The 22,440-nt window shown below is 39.8% G+C and overlaps 1 protein-coding gene across 2 annotated transcripts; it reads left to right on the top strand.

Moving 5' to 3' along the window:
* Window positions 1-5,233: 5,233 nt before the first annotated feature.
* Window positions 5,234-21,552, top strand: LOC104926482 (lysosome membrane protein 2). 2 transcript variants are annotated; one of them, XM_019253683.2, is made up of 14 exons: window positions 5,234-5,487; window positions 5,625-5,758; window positions 9,979-10,136; window positions 10,909-11,056; window positions 11,257-11,448; window positions 11,658-11,749; window positions 11,965-12,084; window positions 15,678-15,856; window positions 17,631-17,749; window positions 18,168-18,241; window positions 18,346-18,397; window positions 18,664-18,816; window positions 18,973-19,014; window positions 19,295-21,552. In XM_019253683.2, the coding sequence occupies exons 2-14, from the start codon at window positions 5,636-5,638 to the stop codon at window positions 19,403-19,405; spliced, it is 1,563 nt and encodes a 520-aa protein (XP_019109228.2). In that variant the 5' UTR covers window positions 5,234-5,487; window positions 5,625-5,635; the 3' UTR covers window positions 19,406-21,552. The 2 variants fall into 2 exon arrangements, with proteins under 2 accessions (XP_019109228.2, XP_019109229.2); XM_019253684.2 differs by lacking the exon at window positions 18,973-19,014.
* The last annotated feature ends 888 nt before the right edge of the window (window positions 21,553-22,440 follow it).

Genomic DNA, 22,440 nt, shown 5'->3' with positions numbered 1-22,440 from the left:
CCAGATACCTCCCTCAGTGGTTGGTGCACACCAAAAACAGAGCTAGAAGAGAATATGACACTGAATGTTCGATCAGGTTGATTCATAACTGCTGGATGTGTAAATAAGCAACTGTTTGACTTAAAAGGTGATAATATGTCAGTATTGTGTCCACAACTTGTTTCCACTGTCCTCAAGGGGGCAAAAAAAGTTTCAAAAGGCTTCAACAGTTATTTTTTTTACAACAGACATGTTGCTCATTGTCCCTGAAGTAAAAAACTGCCTCATTGCGTTTTCTAGTGTTTCATTTCTAAACTGTGGCAAAGGAAAACAAAGTAGGAGTTGTTCTGTATCTGTATCTTTAGACACCCACTAGATGTGTCTTACTCATACTGTGACCATACTGTGTTAGGAGGGGAGTGTGTCAGAGTTGATGGCATGTCGGATATGCTGTGCTTTCATTGGTTCACCTCAGTGCAGTGCTCTGTGTCCTATACTTTGTGTTCATTGACAAATGCAGAAGTTTCAAAGCATCTAGATGAGTCAGCCAATGTGCGGCTTCTGCAGAAGTGCATTTGTGGTCATATGTCTCATGACCTCTAAAACTGCAAGACCTGTATTGATATTAGAGGAACCTTAATTAGGGCCCGAGCACGCGGTGCGAGACCCTATTGAATTTCGTATGTTTATTATTTTTTTTGTTTTTATTTTATTTTTTTTTAATTTTTCTTCCTAAAAGTAAATAGCATTTTCGACGGCCCATATCCCCCCGAAAACTCCTGAAAATTTGCCTATCCCCTCCATGTCAGGTGTAAAATTTCGCATTTTGGGGGTCTTACACATGGACGTACGCATATGCCTCGACAGCGCCACCTAGGTGTACATGGACGTACGCATATGCCTCGACAGCGCCACCTAGGTGTGCGTTTCTGGAGGTGCCCCTCGCCACGTTTTCGCCCACGTGCACGAAACTCGGTGGGAGTATATAACATGCCCAGACGCACAAAAAAGTCTCTTGGTGCCCTTGGCTACAGTGAACCGTACGGCGTCCAATTTTTGTCAAATTTGGACTTTTCAGGTTTTGGGGTCATTTCCAGGGGTCGCATTTGAACTCCTCCTCCTAGGGATTTAATCCGATGTGCTTGGCGTGTGTGTTCTCAAGGCCTCGACAATGAAAAGTTATCAAAATCACAACTTTTTATCAGAGGGCGTGGCCGTGACGGCGCGTCGAAGTCAACGCTGCGATTTTTTCGAAAAAAACAAAAACAAGACTCTTTTGGGCTGATTTTCGGGCAAAAGTGTGGGGCTATCATATACTTTGTCAGAGCTGTTTGAAACTTCTTGTGGTTATTCAAACCAATATTATGCACAATTCGGCTGCATAATTAATGAGGGGGCGTAGCAAAAGCGCCCCCAGGAATTTTTCTTTGGAACAGCCCCCACAGTTTTGGACACAGAGTCACCTAACTCAGCCGAATTGTAGAACATGGCAAGACCTACAAAAACTCTCTTGGACCAATGGGCTACAATGAACAGGAAGCGAGATATTTCATTTTTGCTGTTTCGAGCTGGTTGAGAAGGGGTCATGTTTGAACGAACTCCAGGGACCTAGGGATTGTATCCAATTCACTTCAAACTTGGTAGGTGTGTTCACATAGACTTCCTGAGTAAAAGTTATCAAAATTATTCATTTTCAGGAAACGGTGTGGACATGGCGCTCTATGAAAATAGTCATTTTTGCTGTTCTGGGCTGGTAGACAAGGGGTCATGTTTGAACGAACTCCTCCTAGGGATTGTATCCAATTCACTTCAAACTTGGTAGGTGTGTTCACATAGACTTCCTGAGGAAAAGTTATCAAAATGATGAGTTTTGAAATTTTGAGGAAACTGTGTGGGCGTGGCGATCATAAACTGCATTTACCACAGTTTCTGTTTCAAAGGCTTGAATCATTAAGCATTTTCTGTTCTTGATTTAACTGTCATGTTCCTAAACTGTCAGTGATGTGTCAGCCTGTCTTCCTCTATTGTGTGTTTGTTCTGGGCGTGGCCACCTGATCCTCACCCCACCGCCTACTGCTCATCATGCACCCTGGGCTGTAGACAAGACCAGCTCACTCTCCCAGACTCCGCCATATCATTCAGTGTCTTTCGTGGTAACAGCACAAAGGCCAACCTTGTGAATTTCTGAGAACTTCTTTTTTTGTGAATCCAGTCCAGTCTTGCAGGAAATCCTACCAGTCTGGATCTTTTCCCTTCAAGATTTCCCCCAGTCATCCCACTCCTGAGACCTGTGCTATCACTTTTGATTACAAAAAAAAAGAAAAAGTTTTGTATGCAAAATATGCAAAGTCACAAGCTACTTTGCAAAGCTATGCAAAGCAGCTTGTGACTTTAGCTGTCAGATAAATAGTAGTAGTGGTAGCAGAAAACTTAAATGTGAATCATAATCAGCTTTTTTTTGTTGTTAAGTATGTGTACACATACAACAAAGCTGACTCGCCCTTTAGGCTGCCTTTAAGCTGCTCTCTTACACACTGTTCCAAGAACAATATACAGGAAGATAGAAATACACATACAGCCAAAAACAAGGACAACAAAGCTGAACAAAGACAGGTAAAAATAAACAGTACTATTATGTATGTAGGTTAAAATAATTACACATAAAAAGTCACAATGGCAATGACAACATACAAGTGAACAATATTCAAGTAAAGTACAAGCACCTCAAAACTGTACTCAAGTATAGTACAGCCTAAATGTACTTAAATCCCACTACTGATTACACTACTGAAACTGTTTGAGAGTGCAATAAAGAGGTGAAACACAGTACATTTAGGCACCACTACATTTAGGGCGCAGGGCCCAGGGCGCAAATGTGGCCAGGACCGGCGCTGATAGTAACGTATATCCGTTGATGTAAATAAAGCTTTATTTACTGGAGAGATGTGACCTGCACAGATAAGAAGGTGGTTTCCGCACTCAAACCTCCAACCATGTCATGAAAATACTCAAAGATGGAGGAAGTAGTCAGATGTTTCATTACTAGAGAAAAACTGTTGGCTAGGTTTGTACTCCTTATGTGCATAGGTTAAATAGTTATATACAAAAAACAGCAAGTGAACTATTCAGTACTCAAGAGAGCATGCAACTTGAAAAAAAGAGTATATAAGACAACTGCTGGCTACCACAGGTACCCCTTGCAATGAAGAGGTGGAAAGTAACTAAAGTACATTTACTCAGGTACAGTAGTTAAGTACAACTTTGAAGTACTTGCACTTTACTTATATTCCCAATTTATGCAACTTTATATTTCTACACCACTACATTTCAGAGACAAACATTGTACTTTCTATACCATTTGACAACATTAATTACTACTTTAGAAATTAAGATTATGAATACAAAGCACAAACCAATTCAGAAATCATGATGTGTTATGTGTAATGTAATCAAATGAGCCATGAGTCACATTGCTGTTAATAGTGACGGCTATCCGTTGCCGTAAATAAAGTTTTTCTTACTGCAGAGATGTGACCTGAGGGTGCTTCCTGTCTGTGGCTATCTTGTGGTGTTTCTTTGTACCTGTGTATGTACATGAGACTACAGTACAGACTGCAGCAACAAGTTTCCATGTAAGCACAACAAAGTATCTATCTGACTAGCTAAACCTCCAACAATATCATGAAAATAGTTATAGTAGTAGTAGTAGATGTTAAATTACTAGAGAGCATGTAACATGAAAAAAAGAGTACATAAGACAACTTTTGGCTACCACAGGTACATACCCCTTGCATAGGTTAAATACTTATATAAGCAAGTGAACTATTCAGTATTCAAGTAGAGTGCAGCCTGAATGTGCTGAAGAGATGGAAAGTAAGTGCATTTACTCAGGTACAGTACTTGTACTTTACTTGAGTACTCAAATCTGATGCAATCAAGTGAGTCATATTGCTAGTATTACTATTGCCAGGGTCGGCATCAGGTGCCCAGTTTAGAAAACCAAGAAAAGAAGAAGAGGAGAAACGGGCCAAAGATAAAGGTATGCAGATTTCTGTGAGTGACGTGAGGGACAGCAGAAGAAGAAGAAGATGGCTGTATTTGGTCGTATTTAGTTTTGCTGAACTAGCAACTATTAGAATTGGCATCATGTCATGCAACTAATTTCACCCATAGGCAACCTAGTCTGGTTTGTGTTTGCAACACAACAAGTGAAAATTCACACAGACGTCCTGACTGTGGAATGTTTTATTACTGTACACTTATGCTAACTTAAACAACTTCTAATATACATTGACATGGCATTTTGTAAGCTACATGTGATATAGCTGTTTAAATCATTTGTAGTATGTTATGCTTAGTTTATAGGATGTTAACAAATGTTATTAAAATGTGCATCATGGTCATTTTAATTGGTGCATGTGTGATGTGAGTGTGCTCTAACTTACACATTGCATCTTAATTTCAGGGGCACTTCTGAAATATTCTGGAGCGGTTTACATCGGTGTTTATATACAGTAGTCCCTCGTTTATCGCGGGGGATACGTTCTAAAAATAACCCGCAATAAACAAAGTTTTACATAAGTTTTACAATTATTATACATGTTTTAAGGCCGTAAAACCCCTAACCACACACTTTTATACACATTTTAACACGCATTTTGTACAGTACTCCCTTAAACAGGACGCAGAACACGTGCGGTTCTCACTTAGTCAATTTATGACGCAGAACACAATGCGCGTTCATACTGTACAGTACGCTGTAAAGAAAGCAACTGTACTGTATTTCATTTATGTATCTTGTGTTTTGTGTGTTCTTGTTACCTTTTATATATAATAAAGTAATATTATGGTGGGGGTAGTTCTCCCAGGGCGTAAATGGATATCTCCGTTGAGATAAGGTGCTTTCTGCACAACAATATAGTGAAAATAATCACTGATGGAGGAAGTAGTCAGATGTTTTAGAACTAGAGAGCATGACTTTCATTCATATAACTGTTCCACTGTTCCACTGGTGACAGTGAAGTCGCTCTAAAAAGGTCAGCCGCCTTGTAAAACGGAGCTATAAAGTTTATATAGCACTCATAATAATTCAGTTTGCAGTCCGTGAGTCGCACCTACGCTGCAGGCGTAAGGAAAGCACACTCACGCGCGCGCTAAGCCCGAGGGGGCACAAACTAACGCGACCAATCAGCAGCGTGCAGCTCACGCGGGGGGGAAGGAAGAGACTTCACAGCGCGCTACAAATGCTTTTTTTTTTTTTTGGTATGGTATGCGCATTTAGATCAGCACTTCAGTCTTCTTTGGGGAACCTCATGGTCCTCGGAGTCAGCTTCATTATTAACCATAAGTAAACAGCCTCTAATCCAGCTCTTTGTAACTTTTTTTTTGTGGGGGGAGAAACAAACTCGGGAGTACAAACTAAAACATCTCCAACTGTTACTGAGCTGCTCGTCGGCCGGCAAACTTCTCTGCAAAAACAAAGGGGGGAGAAGCAGCGTGGGAGACAAGGTTGGAGCTCTTATTATCACACCCTGTGCTGTTAGAGAGAAGATCTTTGAAGGATTTTTTTTGTGTGTGTGTGTGTGTGTGTGTACTGGATCTAACATCTCCATTCATTCTCGTGAGTCGGCTTTCTGTCTTTGCAGCACCTGCAAACATGACACGGAGATCCTGCGCGATCCCAGCCGTCGGGATCATCGCTGCGCTCCTGCTGGTCGCTGGGATTGGTTTACTCCTGTCCCATGCTTTCCGCACACTCATGCAAGAGCGCCTCAAAAAGGTAAAATAAATAAATAAACTTTATAAAGCATGTGATTATGCAGAGTTTGAATGACTCTTTTCATGCATTTCCTCATTTGACTCATTTGAACATTGTTACAACACTGATGGGAAAATACTGCATGCCCCTTGGCTCCTGTTTACAATCCTTTATTTGGATATACTCACTCCCAAATCTTTAGTGTATATAATTAACAGTAATTACACTGTAGTTTGAGGAGCAGCTGTGACTGATGTTTTAAAGTTGTGCAGATTGCAAAAAAATGCTGTGGTAAATGGAAAGTGCAAAGATAAGGTTTTTTTCTCAGTCGTCTTCACATTGTTTGGTCTGTGGGAGGAAGTGTGGTGGTTTGTTCAGCTTTGCATATGTTTAAGGTTGATTTGTTTTGTTTTCACTTTCTTGGATGTTTGAGTTTGGTTGCATCCGTGAAAGTATTTGCTCAAAAAACATCAGTAAACATCCGTCACATCGCTACAATTAATGAGCTCCTCCTACCTATCTTGAGAAAGTCCAGAGATTTTCCTGGATTTCCGTCAGTGATGTTTAAAGCGTTCCCAGAAGCTTCACTTTAGTTTGATAACACTGCAGGCATTCAGTGTTATCACGTGGCATACTTCCATCGCTATTTTCATATCGAACCTTAATTTCCATAACCTGTATCAGATGGCTTTTATCAGCGAGACTTTGTATTGACTTTAGAGGACAGCATGCAAATTTCAAGGCTTTCTGTTTGGGCCCAATGCTAAATATTTGTCTTTCTTTGTCATTTATAGAGGTTTCTCAAGCAATTGGCAATTGGGTAAAAGTTCCCAAATATTTAAAAGTTTAACATCAGTTTGCGCAGGAATGATGTTTGGAGTTTATTTTGGTTAAGTTAGTGGATGATTTTATTACACCATTTCAACACTTGCCTGCAGCTGGAGTAACTGTTAAAATGAATGCAACTCAGTTTAGTCTTGTTTTAACATACAATGTTTACTTGGCAGTTACATTGATAAACTGTACTCAAAGTCTTTAGCCTTAGGACAGTCACTCTATGAGTGTTAAGGCTAAGTTAATAGCTTTTTTGTGTTGTAGTTTATAAAGATGGACCCAGCAGGGATGTAAATAAACAAAATACAAAATTACAAGAAAATTGGGCGATGGTTGAGTGATGCTGGGTTAGTTGGTTGGTCTGGGCATTTCTTATTGTGTGTGGGTGTGATACAACTTGACAGTATGATTTATCTGAGCCATATCATGGCTCAGCACCAGCATGAAGCGTTACACCCCATAGACACCCTTCCAACTGCAGACCGTCTTCTTTCACACTGCTAGGTCAACATGTGAGGTCAACATGCACTTGCCTGGGGTGGGGTAAAATTACATAGATTAGACAAGTCATAGCAGGCTAGCAAAATTCTTTGCTGGTCGTTTGTTGGGATTCCTTTACAATTTCAGCTTTAACACAATACATAGCTTTTTTTGTGTGAATTTAACAAAAATTATTGAGCCACCTCCAAAAGGTTAAGTGTTCCACATAACATTTGAATGATTTGGTTTTGCCAGCAATGTAAATAAAACCATAGATGGTGACATTAGACAAACAGTGCTGTTGTCGATTGTGGTACTTGTCATAGATCACAGCAGTGTCCAAGGAAAATGTTGACACAACTGTGTGAAACAAATTAACAAGTTTTGAAATCATGTTCTGTGGACAATCTTACAAAATTCATGGCTAGAAGTCATGGATAGTAGTTGTTAAGACACCTGGCTCTTGAACAAGGGCTCACAAGCGAAATACATTACTAGGTGCTTGTTGCTAAATGCTAAATTAAAATGTCTACGTATAATGTTTACCGTGATTGCCATCTTAGTTTAAAGTGTTAGCATACTAATATTTGGTCATTAGCACCTTAACAGATAATACAACTGAGGCTGATGGGGATTAGTTTTGTCGATATTTGGTCATAAAACAAAGTATTGGACAAACAGGCATTTAAACTTGATGGTGGTGCTAGATGAAAACTCACTGGATCAGATTTCTCCTATTGGAAACATGGATCTGTATCTGTACCAAATTTCAAGCCAAGCCATCCATTAGTTATTAAGACATTTCTCTAAAAATGACAAAAAGACAAGTCAGAGGATCAAAAAGTCAGATTTAGCTAGACACAAATAGTCTACTATTTGGAAATCCGTTGGGTAGTTACTCAGTTTTTAATTTTTGGTTCTGGATATTTGATGTGGCTTTTACACTTCTGTTTCACAGCTCTTCGTAAGGCGTTGCCTCGGATTCGGAGTCTATTATTATGTGCATTCACGTAGGTCTATAAATTATCCACAAGCTGTTACCACGTCACAGAAAGTGCATAGATCGCACCTTGTTCAACCAAACCTCCTGGAATTACAAACACACCAAACTCTTTTTTGTTTTTTATTAAACAACAATAAAACCAAAAATACTATAGAATAACAGAATCCTTGAAAACAAATGCCTTTAATTAAACTGAAGGACGTGAAAGAATGCCGTTCTACTCAGCTGAGAATGGAGATATGCCTGCCTGGCTGAGTCTTTCCCAAATTATGCTCAGCCTGCTCTTCACCCCAACCCCCACTGAAGCTCACATATTCACTGTTGATTATTACAGAAGCTCCAGAGCCCCCAAAATGGTATTCAGGAGAGCCAACAACTTTGACCTCATTTATTTAGTTGACACATTTCAGCCTAGACCAAAGGGGTGGACCAATAGACTTTCCTTTCCATGTGCAGAGCTTCTTTGTCCTAGATAATTACATGAATTAATATAATAATGCTGTTTAAGATCTTTATAGTAATAAAACGACCTTGTGCGAGTGCAAATCATGCCACTTCAGGCATTGAAGGTTAAGTTTTTGACTTTAATGGTTCAGTAACAGCAGGGTGAGACTAAACCACCAGCTGGTAGAGCTTTGTTAGGTGTTTGGCCACGGCTGAGGCAAACCCATTTAGAGTATGCAAAGCTTGTGTATCACGACTGAAGGATTTAATGAATAGCTTCTCGCCGTGCCCAGTGTTATTGACGTCTATGTATTTGCTTGTCTCAACATCAAAGCTCCAGCAGTATGCGTATTTGTGTGTTCACCTGCCACATGTGTTTTCAAATAGGGAGTGGTGTCAGAGTAGCAGTGGTAGTACTGAGATAAGAGGGTTTCTCTGTTCCTGTTTTCCACACAGTATTTCATGGAGCATGCTGGGAGGGTTACCATATTGATTGTTTGAAGCATGAAAGGAGGACATAGAAAGACCATGCTTTCCCTTCCTCAATCTAAGGTGACAGCTTTATTGTCCTTGGCTACTCAGCTAAACTTTTGTCTCTGAACAAGCAGATGGGACCCCAGATGAGGGGGTGTCTAAACTTCCCTGAAATAATGGGATCCGTTGGTGTATTCAGCTCTGTTGGGCTTATTTCATACTGAAGTATCGCTTTTAACTTTTGCACAAATCTGACACAATTAGGCCAAAGCGAGATTTCCTCCTGATGCGTTGTCAAGAATTACTAATCCGCTAAACTCTTTGCCTTCCTTCGTCTAACCCTGTGTTTTTCAGTTCAAAAGACTCCCGCAGTGAGTCAGGTTATCCTCGTCCAGATGCAATGACATCTGCTGTGACAGTGTTTTAGCAAATTGTGTAATGAGGAAAGGGCAATATAGGTTTGTGCCTGAGCTGCACTTCCAGGGCCTCATAAGGCTCAGTCAGGAGGAATGTGGCTCAGTTAATTAAGGCCACAGTCCTGTGCAACTAGTGGGCATCCAGCCCTCTGCATCACATGATATGTCAGCGGGCTCTCCCTGAGCACCCGTTGTCATTGGCAACCACTGACAATGAAACTGTGGAAGGGTCTCCCCTAATACCATTCATGTGTGCAGCCAGTGCTTATGTCTGACGCTCAGACAGCAGCTCCCCTCCACGACCCCCCAAGGTTGTTTTTGTTCTCTGGCTTGTTTTTACCCGGAACAGACTGTGGACACCTCAAATGCGAAACATGTGTTCACCATACTATTGCAAAAGTTTTCAACTTTTCTTCCTCAAACCAAAACCACTTTAAAAGAATAACACTTCTGCAATAAATGAAACAATAAATGTAAATACATTTTTTTTAGCAGTGTTTGTGAGTTTATTTGAAACTTTTACGACCATATTTATATGTCTTAATAAATTAATAATGATTTAAACTGATGTGTACTTTATGTCTCAACAGGAAATTGTTTTGGTGGAGGGCAGCCGTGTGTTTGAGTCATGGAAAAAACCTCCCCCTCCTGTCTACATGGAGTTCTTCTTCTTCAACTTCACCAATATGGATATGTTCTTTCAAGGGGCCAAGCCAGAGGTCGAGCAGGTTGGACCCTACACATACAGGTAGGATGCAAGACAACATATATATATATATATAGCACAAAAAAAGCACACTTATGTCTCACATGAAGCTTCTCAGCTGATGCAGACTTGCTCATAGGTCAGCTGCCGGATATTAACTTTGTTTGAATTTGCCTGAAGGAAGTCCTTCAAAACATTTAAAGTAGTAAATAAATGGTTTATTAAATATGTGCACTGACAAAATGTCATCCTACTTTAGAGGGCAGCTTTTATAAAAATCTGTCTAAGACCAGACTGTTGCTATATGTACTGTATTTTTACCACATTACGCATAACGTGTCCGTTATTTGCTTAGCGTCTATGCAAACTGAAGACAAGCAGACAAGCAGAAGCTGAAAGGATGTCAGCTTCCTCTCTTGTGGTCTGTTATGACATTACGTCAGTTTAAACCTTTGCCAGATAGGTTAATTTTAGCTGTTTGTAAGATACAGTGTGTTGTCCATGTGAGCCGTGAAAAGAAACTTTGCGTAGAAACTTTGGAATCACTTCTAATGCGCCCACTGAAAGCCTTAAATAAACATCAAGGTTCACTGGTGAAGCACTACAAAATGTGCCACAGTGCACATCAAGATAATGTCGCCCTGCCGCCAGTCCAATGACTGTTACCTAATCTCAAACGGATGTTTTGTTGAAAGGAAGGAGTGATGTTCTGAAATTGATACTCATAACTCACACTCATATATTGTTAACAGGAATGATCCCAGAAACCTTAATGATTTTTTTTTTAAATAATAAATTTGTTGTATTTGTCCAGGGAGTACAGGTATAAGGATAATGTGAGCATGATGGAAAATGGTTCAAAGGTGGTGGCATACAACACCAAAAGCTTTGTGTTCGTGAGAGAGAAGTCTGTGGGCGACCCAACTGTGGATATCATCACCACTGTCAACATCCCTGCTTGGGTGAGTAATGGACTAAAGGTCTTAGACAAGTAGAGCAAAGTGGAAATCCAGGTTTGGGGAAGTAGAGTGTTTCCTGTAACTTTCTTCTGCATTGTCTTTATTGTTTCCTCAATGCCCACCACCACCATCACCACCACCCTCTTCCTCACCCTGTGTTCCCCTCCATCTCTTCTTAATTCTGCCCCACTTCCCATCTCTAGGCTGTAATGACTAAGGTGAAAGGGAGTTTCTGGAGGTCTAACATGGTGTCCATTTGGATGAGTTCTTTGGGGAGCGGTCTCTTCACTACTCGGACTGTGGATGAACTGCTGTGGGGCTACGAAGATCCCTTGCTGACCCGTGTCGCTAGCTCCCAGAAAGACGTGGAGACCACCTTTGGCCTCATGTACAAGGCATGTACAGCTCTACAGATTACCAAAGCTGACGAACCTCAGCTTGATGTTTTTCTTGGAGGATCTGTTAATTAGTTTTAATGAATTCCCCCATGAAATCTAGTCCCTCTGAAGATCACTGCAGCACATGTTTGTCTGATGACAACTAATTTCAGTGTCTTTGAAAACATGAACACAGTTTAATGGCTTAACTCTTTGGATCTATCTAGAAAAATGGAACTCACAATGGGGAATTTGTCTACCACACTGGGCAGGAGAACTACTTGGATTATGGCCGTGTTGAAACATGGCAAGGTCAAAGGTAACACTGTTGCAGTCTCACACAAAAACAAAGCACAAGGCAGGACATCCTCATACTTGGAATGCCTTAATAATAGCTTTTCAGTGACCTGATTTATCAGTTGTATTCTCTTACTTCCCCCAATTCAACATTATGCTTTCTTGATTGCGTAAATGTTCTCGGTGCTACGGTGTTGTAAAGACATTAAATGTTTGTGACAATGTGTTCTTTTGCAGCCGGCTGACCTTCTGGACGTCTAACCAAAGCAACAGCATCAATGGGTCAGATGGTAGTGCTTTCCACCCTCTGCTGAAAAAGGACGAACGCATTTACATTTTCACTCCAGACCTCTGCAGGTAATTCAGCACCACAGGCTTCCCGTAGCCTACTGCTCTCATGTGGCATCATTCAAAGATACATAAATCACCACACTTCCTGCCAAATTTCACGCGGTCAGATGCCACACATTCTGTGTGCTCAGTGGCTGCCGGAGCTGATCGTGGCCATTCTAGACAATGAATGTAACCCCACCAGTCACCTGGTCCATTTCAGAGTGTCCCAGAAGTCACTCTCCGTTCTTTTCTGCTCTGCTGAGAATTCGCGGCTGTTCTATTTTTGACGGACAACGCAAGCAGCTCGTGACAATCTGTGCAGATCAAGCTGGCCCGAAAGCTAGACATAGAGAATCTGATCAGTTTTCAAAATAAAGCATAAAAACAGCCAAAAGGGAAACAAATTAACTACACAGCATATTTAGAAGCTCATAAATCAAGAAAAAAGACACCTAAGCAAGGTGGGCAAATCACTCTTTGCTTCAGAAACACTCCTGGTGGGGTTTGAACTTGTGTGGAGAATAGACCAAAACAGAGTTGCTGCCACGACAGGTCAAAGACGTGGTTAACCATCGCTATTTTCTTACAAGTGAGTGAAAACATTTTAATTCACATTACATAAATAATGGTGATTTGAATAGTGGCTACTGGCCTAGCAATATGATGGCAAGGTTGGTTAGTTTTTTCCTCTATCGGTGCTAGAGGTCAAAAAAATTTATTTGTCTAATACCTGTAAAACATTCCCATCAGCCTGAGCTGTACTGTGTGTGCAGTTAATGAGCAAATGTTGGCATGCTAACAGGCTCAACACCTAAAGGTTGGGTTATCAAGTACGATGTGTTATCCAACCACATACATGAAAAGTTTTATTGTTGCTCAGAATGGGGAGACAAGATACTGCTTAGATATGGGTTATGTTATGCGTCACCGCAGGTCTTACCTACAACATATATATTTTACTATGGCGTGGCTATGATGCAACGTCTGTCTTGTGATACATGACCTGGCCTGAAAACGAGGCCACACAGCAGGGCTTAGGCTTTCATATCTGGTCTGGAAATGGGCCTTGGATCCCATGAATTGTTATCATAATATCCTGATCACTTACAAACAGCGCCGCAGGTGACGTCTGTTTTCTTCTACCGGCCTATACAGTGACAAAAACTAACATGGTAGTTTCCAGGAAAGACTTTATGGGAAGGCATACTTCAGGAGGAATGTAATGGAGATGGAAGGTGGCTGAGTGAGAGGAAAGGACAACCGTGGGAATGTGAATGGAAAAAAAGAGAGAAAAACCCCATAAAGCGTTGTATTGCTTTGTGCTGAGCATTAATTCACAGCAGTTGGGAAGAAAGGTTGTCGAGGTTTCTGTTTCTGACCTGCTGGAACAAACAACTTTCATTATTCTTTCCATGTGAAATGGGCTGGGGTGTATGCATCTGGCCAGTTTTTCAAGTCATTTCTGAGAAGTAATGTCTCCCAGACTGTTCCCCACTGATGCTCGTAAGGGCATTCTGATCTCCGGAAGATCATCTGGGGGATTTCAGAGTCAGGATGTCAACACTGAAATTAAAAAAATGTTTTAACTCCCACACAGTGATAAACAGTTCCTTTGGGTTTAATTTCCCAAATGCTTAGTGCAACACTGACGAAACGCTGTACTTTTGGAGAGCTTCTAATTTAGAAAATAACCTTCACCCTAAAAACACAGGCTGCTGTGGACATCTCCCCCTTTTTGTTGAGTGTGGAAAGAATCTGGTGGCGTCAATGGCTGAACGTGTCCTCTCTCAGACGTTTACACTTTCACCTAGTAATTTATTGCCTGGTGCTTCATTGTGACTGAAGGGAAGACTCCCTTTCCCGTTTCCTGTACTTTTTACCATAATATGTTAAGGAAATGTCACATTAACTCATATTTGTTCAACTTTCACAAAGAAAGTTCACCCTTAATCCCCATGCAAGAGTAGCTTGTGTTCAAACATGTGTTGTGTAGTTAAACGACATCTGGGACTGATCTGTGGGATAAAAAAAAAAAGGTCCTCCACCTCTCATCTGTGACCTGACAGGGTTGTGACCCTTTGGTCCACTAACTGGCAGCTGAGCCACAAAAAACTTCAAGATTTTGACGAATTGCAGACAGGTGTCATTGTTCAAATACCAACTTGCCTTTTGCCATACGTTAATCTTTCCTCTAGCTATGATACTTCGTTCAAAGAACTTAGAATAGATTTTGTCATAAACAACCAACACTTTTCTGAATATTCACAAACCAAAGCAGCAAAAAAGCAAAAAAAAAAAAAACTCAATTCAACACTGAACCTGGATATGCAAGTATAACAACAAGATTAAACAAAGTGTATAAAGTATGTAACACAAAAAAAGGAGTTATTAGACAAAATTGAACTTATTTCCATAGTGGTCCTGGCCACCCTAAAGCATGTTCATTCCCCCGTCTCTCCTCTTTTCATTCCCTTCAAATGTGTATCTGTAATACAAGTATCTCAAGTCATCCCCTCAGTTGTTCAAATTGTTGGCTCCCACACAATAAAAGGATTTGGATCCAAAAGAAGCATATGTTAGCCTAGTTTGTTTTCACACGATAATATTCTCTCATGTCCAGCAGTACAAGGCAAGAGGCTTTCAGAGTACACTAGAGGAAACACATCAGGCTCTTTACTTTGCCTCTCTCACGCAGAGGTCAAGGGAAAGGTCTGAACAGTATTGTTGCACGATTGGTGGGCCACGCAGTGAAGAGCTGCATCTTGGCACTTGGGAGACACTGTATGGACTCCTTTGTTCTCGGTGAAAATTGTCGGGATTCCCTAAAGCAAAACAGAATTGCAGATACGTGGAACAAGAACGGAGGAGGGACTGCTGACAATAGTGAAATTCTTTTGGAAGCTGTAAAAACAAAACAGACAACAAGATGCAATTAAAGATGTACGATTTCTCGAGTGCTAGTACAAAAAGAATGTCAACACCACAATACAGTGTATTATTCTTTTTTGTGTTTGGAATTAAAAGAGTGAAAGAAGTACATCCAGCAGGTTTTCAGCATAATGGAGACGTCAGTGTAGCTCTTTCAGCTTCTCGTAATTCTGCTCTAAATCATGGGTTCAACCTCTGTACAGTAATTTCACTTGCGTGCCTTCAGTGGCCATTTCATTATTTCATCAGGGAGACAATAAGAGGAAACAGTGTGTTTGCTTGTGAAGAGGTGTCTCAGCTCTAAATAGGCAGTTGAAGCGACTAATTTACAAGTCATGTAGAGCAGGAGCCAACAGCAGTAAAACGCATTTTGTTTATTTTTATGTATCTATTTTGTGCAGCAAGTGCATGTTCCTACCTGAAGTTATTTTAATATTAATGGACAAGGAAATAACATCTTACAACCTGTGGAGAATCCACTGTATAATTCCCTTTGTATTCCTTTTAAGTATAGTGTTTTTAATGTCAGAATGCTAATGTTCAGGGTGTAAACTCTTGTTGAATCTTGTGGTACAGTAATAAAATGTTGAGCAATAAAATGGGAACACACTGATAACCAGAAATGAAATAACGTAAGAAAGAAAATTTTATTTCATCGCGTCCTGTAATGTTGTTGTTTTTCTCTCCAGGTCGATCTACATGGAGTTTGAGAAAGACGTAGAGGTGAAAGGAATCCCAGCTTACCGCTTCACACCACCACGCTCTGTTCTTGCCAGCAAAGAGGAAAACCCGGCTAATGAGGGTTTCTGCGTCAGCCCACAAGAGTGCTTGGGAACTGGCCTTCTTAAAGTCAGTCCCTGTCGGAGAGGTAAATGTCATATTTCTCACATACGCTTTGCTCTTTCACATGCCGCTTTCAAAATACAAGTCATGGTGCCTGCTATGAGGTCAGTGTTTTTCCATTTTCCGCTCTTCCATTTCTTTAATCCTTCTGTATCCTACAAAAGGCCTCTGTGCTTGCATTCTAGGCTTTCTAGCAAACACATACATTTAATTTGAAAGCTACCTGAGATCTTTTGTTGCTAAGAACTTTTTTAGGAGCCTAACGTATAATACACTTATATAAGTCAAGTCCTCCTTTTATTTCCCTTCCCACTATCACCAGCTCTAATACCCTCTAAATGACCCATGTGACACAGCTCTCCAGCTCTCTCCACACCTCAGGCGCCAGCTGACCATGACTGGCCCAGTAGCTGAAAGGGCAGTAAGCCCTGTCACCTGATTCTGGCCTTGAATATGACCAGACATTACCTCAGTACCTGTGGCTACTGCCAAATGTATTTAAGTTTCTTAAAGATGATCATTTCCTGTAAAGAACAATATGAATGGTTTGTTTTGCGCACTTTGCGGAACATTATGAATAATGTTGACGAAGAAAAAAAAGTCATGATGTTATTTGCTGTGAAGGGATTCGCATGATGGTTTTCATAGCATACTGAGGCATGACTTGCAGGAACTAGATGCACAGTAATATTTCCTAAAGAAATCTCATTCATTTTGAGGTCATGGCCCAAAATGAGCCAACGATACACATTTCATTCTACAAGGGTTAAGGTCAGGTCAGGTGAGGAATAAACAGATTATTAGCACTCGTAAGTATACCAACACAAATATGTGTGTGTGTGTGTGTGTGTGTGTGTTAGAGTGACCTTGAGGGGCTGTCACGGAAAACAGCCTCTCAGGTGACTGCGGGTGTCCAATGTTTGAACGTCTGTTGCCAAACATAAGCAGGAAAACTGTCACCTCTGCCCCACTTCATCAGCACCTCTAACACTGCCATCATCTGACTTTGTTGTTTCTGCCGAGAGACAGCCGAACCAAGAATGTTAACTGCGCCGTTCCTTATCTCGACCTTGGCTATGCTTGTAGTAATGTAGTGTCTCGTGTTGACAATATGAGGAAGGAACTTGGAGAAAGAGTTACAAGATTCTTTATCTGGATATCAAGTACAACACTTAATTTGTTTTACAAACTGGGCTGTGGTCCATTTGTGTACAGATTGTTTATTTGTTTTGAAGGTTTGACCTCGAGTATCGTGCTGTGTCCTGGGAGGGAGGTCAGATTATATCTCGTCACCGTCTCTTGAGGACTCTTCCCAAATGTCCAATGTCCTTTTTTATGTCCCGATTAGATCATGCATCAAACATCAGGAAATGCTGTTTTCTTTGCTGCTGTTTTGATTTGCATCTCAACCTTTGGACTGTTGAAAGGTGTTCATGTTCATCGTGGTGTTATCAGCCTGCGTGTAGATTTCATTTTAGAAACTGCATACTAGTTTTATGACAGAGCAGATGTTCTCGGGCCAAAGAGTTTGCATATTAATAAGAAAAGACAAAAATATTACAACTCCCTTAATTGATGTCTGAATTGCCCAGTTAGACCTAGTTATGGAGGCATGTGGCAACAATTTTTCATAATTGACATTTGTTCCACTTAATATTGTAAAGAAAGGGGAACTTTATCCCTTTATTTACAGTAGAGATATACAACATGCTTTGCTCAGCATAATGTTGTCACCTCCCTTATTGAACCCTCTCCTCTCCTCTCCTCTCCTCTCCTCTCCTCTCCTCTCCTTACAATAGGTGCCCCAGTGGTCGCCTCTTTTCCTCATTTTCACCTGGGTGACTCTAAATATGTGGATGCCGTTAAAGGAATGTCACCTCAATGGGAGGATCACCAAACCTTCCTAGACCTTAACCCGGTAAGACACCGGGCCAAGTTTACCAGCCTCAACTTTTATTCTGTTATTAGCGATGTCAAGGCTGTGACTGATCGTCACATCAAGCATTTAAATTAATGACTGAAATATAAGGATACTTCTGTCTGTTCGTTGTGTTTGCTCATTTTATTTTGCTTCTGTAGTGTATAATACACGTTTCTTTGCTGCTGTAACATGTGAATTTCCCTGTTGTGGGATAAATAAAGTATAATCTAATCTAATCCATATGTAGGCGCAGCTCATTTCATTGAACACAAAAGTACTGCTACACCACCTAGTGGCATTTCATAAGTAGTACAGACACCTGCATTGGTGTCATAAACATGCCTATTGTACTCATGAAACAATGGCAATTCTTTACTTCACATTATTAAAACTATGTTTTGTTTTCTTCATGCAGACCACAGGAGTGATTGTGCGTGCAAACAAGAGAGCACAAATAAACATATTGATCAGCAGGGTCATTGGATTCCCGTGAGCATCCGCAAAAAAACACACTTGTCATTCTAACACTGATGTACATCTGTGTTCGTACTGCATATGATCACTTCACGCTCTTTTCATTGTGTTGTTAACAGGAAAACTAAAGGCCTCAATGACACCGTCTTCCCCGTCATGTTCCTCAATGAGGTAAGACACACTTGCATTATGTAATTGCTGACAGTAGGGTCGAAGACATTACATTAGTGGGTAATCGTGAAGTTTTTTTTTTATTTAAAGAAGAAAATTGTTGATGTTTTTTTGAGGTTCGATATAGCAGTTCAAAAAGAAAGCCTTTTATTTTGTTTATTAACACAAATCAGCACTAAACCACTAGAAAGTATTCTATACAAGATGGTAAGCCAGTCACTAATGATGTCCAAATTTCCATAATGTATCTGTCTTTTAATACGCAGAGTGTGGTGATTGATGATGCCTCTGCAGCCAGAGTACAGAAGCTGCTGCTGATTGTCACTCTAGTGTCCAACTTCCCACTTATTATTGTGGGACTGGGCGCCCTTATGCTGGCAATCTTCATCGTCCTTCTGATCAGGGCCCGCAAACAGAAGGTATGATGCCACATTTTTCCAACAGCTCACCATTTGCATGTTTTGAGAAATAATTACCGTTATTTTTTTTTTTTTGCATAATTGCAAAGCATTCTGTTGCTTAACCACATACTAACTGCATTGCATTCACTGTATTCACTGTATGTCCCTATGCAGAATGAAGTTAAGCGTGTTGTGTTTACCAAGCCTATCTTTGCTGTAAGTGGTTGTTTTGCTTGTTTTGCATCTTCAATCACATTTTTCTGTATGCAGTAAGATTTTCATTCCTCTTGAAATAATTCTGGTGCTGTACAGTAAACATGGTTTTAACACATTAACATGATATAGTATTATTTGATGTCTACTGTGTGTGATCTAAAAATGTCACCAGCTGTGTAACATTGCATGTTCAAGGACATCTCCACTTTATAGTTATTATAGTTAAACTGAAGTAAGATGAGTTTTTAAGACTGTTTTTATCCTCACTCTCCCACCACAGACGTCCACTGAGGAAGAAACTTCTTACACTCCCGCCAGTGACAAGGAAAAGGAAGATCCTCAAAATGGAACTTATATCGCTTTGACAGCTAAAGAAGACCCGCAAGCTTGAGAAGGGGAGGAATAGTCAGACGGGGGCTTACTTTAAGTACTTTAAGAGCCCACACAATTACACATACAGATTTGGGTTTTTACAGGAGAAAAAAAAATTGCCAATGTTGCCTTTATAATTGGAAATCTCAGGGGGACAGAAGGGCTAGAGATGGGGAACATATTTTCAATCCCAAAAATAATTGAAAATGCTGTGTGTCAAGGGCTATTATTTGCTGTTTGATAAATCATTTGCTGATAGTGTGAAAAAAAAGATATTGACAAAAAAGCTACAATTCTCTTATGAGAAGAGAGATGGTGAGCCCACATTGTTAGAGGTCCAAAACAAACAAAACACACCCTTACATACTGGAGTGTGTGTACCAGATGTGGGATGAATTAGATGCTTAGTGCTGTGGCCTCATCTCATTCTCTGTTTTCCTCGATTAGTCTTCAGATTTTAGTGCTAATATAACATGGCATAGAGGGTGACGGGACCAGGGGGAAGAAGTCCACAAACTGTGAGTTTTTTAAATTTTTTAGATAACATACGTCACGCTCAGGGGGGCTCTGCTTAGATACTATCAAAGATCAAAGATTAGCATATCAAGGTCAGACGTTTCAATCAATTCAGTATTACTATGTTTCACTTGCATTTCACCCTAAACTAAATGTTACACACTAATTTTGATGGCTCATTTCAATTTGTGCGCTGTAGAGGGATACCTGTGCACGTCATTAACACTGTACCTAAAAAAACGTATAGATAATGGCATATTCTTGTATATATGCAGTGTGCGATGTGTTGGACTGTTTACATTCCTCTCAGTGCATGATGGGAATAATATCAGACAGAACTGCTGTATATATTGGATACCCTAATTTTTGTTTTTTGTAAATGTTAATGTAGAAATGTGTGAACATCTTGAAGTAGAGCTTCACAAATGTCTTTAAGTGCCATAATTAGTGACACTTTTCATTTAAGCCCTGAAGATGACAGAATTTTATGGTTGAAACAATGATTCATACATGACTGAATTTATGTGTTGACAGTATTTTTGCCCTGTATAACTGCTTACGCTATCTAACATGGCCATAGCAAAATGTAATTAATCCTATTATCGCTTCAAAATGTGCTTTTGTGATGCTGTTGTTGAAGGCCTTAGCATTATTGATGCTGAATGTGACACCTAGCCAACCTTTGTTTTTTTAGTGTTGAAAGACTTCAGGAGGTTTCATGCCAGGTTTCCAGCCATCGCAAGTCAGAACTTGTGTAGGTTCAATATGATGACACATTGTAGCTGCGTCTTTTAAATGAATCAATGTTACTGGATCTGTTTTTGCCTTTTAGTTGTCAGGTATTTTGTGAAAAGAAGATATGTCATACCTACAAATCTACTCTCAAGTGCATATCGCTTTCTTCCAGATACCAAACAAAACTGAGCTTGACACTATTTTTATAGTTTTTATAGAGACGGCAGGGTCAAACACTGCTTAAATTATAGATTGTTGTACAATGCTACAGCTTTGTCACTCAACTCTGGTGAAGATGTTACGATTTCAGGTGCCATTTAATGTAATTTAAGCTGCAGAATGACTTCATTTGAACTGTGATGAACCCTGCTTTTATAACCGCTTTTATTTTTAGTTGTTGAATGAGTTGCTTCGTAACACCTCATCATTAAAAGCACTCTAATAATCAGCGATGGCTACGACTATCATACAATAGTGGAGAAGCTGTAAAATGTTTCATTTAGAGGTTTTTGATTTTACTGTTTGTGCTTGATGTATACTATAATTCAGTTAAATACCATAAGAAAATGAAAATAGAAGAAATTAATGAAGAGTGCGTAATCTAGTGTCACAAATCCGTAGGAAAGTGAATGAATGAAGTAAATCATTGTATTGCAGAACACAGTATTACACAATATTAGTATTGTGGTGAAGAGGATAAATTATTTTATTACGTTGGTTAAACCAAAAGTCCGAAGGCCTAACATGGACTGTACACTGAGCTACTCTGTGCCATACTTTGATTACAGATTGTACTTTCTGAAGTTATTGTTACTGCTAGAACCACATATTCTTCTGATAGTCATCTTATTTTGAAATGTTGACTGTTAATACTGTTTCTACTGTGTACACAAAAATAAAAGTAGCTTCAGTAAATGTGTCTTTTCATAATTTCTGCCTCTTTTGTCAGTGTTTCTTTTTAATTTTAGGGAAGTAGAAGTCAGAAAACTACACAAGTGCTACCCAGATTAGAGTATAGCATATATAATATAGTTGCTTATCAAGTAAACTTAGACTTCTCAAATTCCAGCACCTCTGACTGAGCATGGTTGGATGTAGGGATGACATGTTTGACATAAAAAAAAAAACATTCCCCTATTTGACTTTTAAATCCATCATCCACCAGAGGGTGAAAATATAGCACCATCTGAATGAAAGGAGAAACAAAGACATACTCTGAACAGCATTGTTCCACATCAGCAGGCACACTGTGATGCCATAGAAGACTGAATCTTCATGTATTCATTGTTTATGGTCGAAGAAAGAAAAGGCAAAAGTTTCAGGCGTACAGCATCTATCTCATACAAGCCTAAAGCACTAAGTCCATGTGGTTAGGTTCTGGTTTAGGATTAGGCTCTTAGTCTTGGTTTTACAGTAAAGGCGGAAATTCTGCTGGTATTTGTGAGATAAGGTGGCAAGTGCTAAGAATAATTCTTATTATTACTGTTTGCACATTACATAATCTTTGTTTCAAACACCAAGCATTAGCTTATTTTGAAAACATATTTTTATTGTAAAATTAGTTGTTTTCTATTTATGATCCTTGACCTCTACAGTACTTCTGATTTCTTCTCTCTTGCTATGTTATGCACCAAAACAACAAAAGGAAAATTCCTTGTACATGAAAACATGGCAATAAACCTGACTGATTTTGATTACACTAAAATAAAAAATCAGCCTCAAACCCCTGTATTACCCTACATTTGCTTATTATAAATATATTATACATATTTTTATTTATATATTTGAACAAATGTCTATTAT

Source organism: Larimichthys crocea, chromosome IX (assembly GCF_000972845.2).
Source record: "Larimichthys crocea isolate SSNF chromosome IX, L_crocea_2.0, whole genome shotgun sequence".
NCBI lineage: Eukaryota > Metazoa > Chordata > Actinopteri > Sciaenidae > Larimichthys > Larimichthys crocea.
Note: the sequence above shows the minus strand (reverse complement) of the source record. Positions and strands in the feature narration are given on the sequence as shown.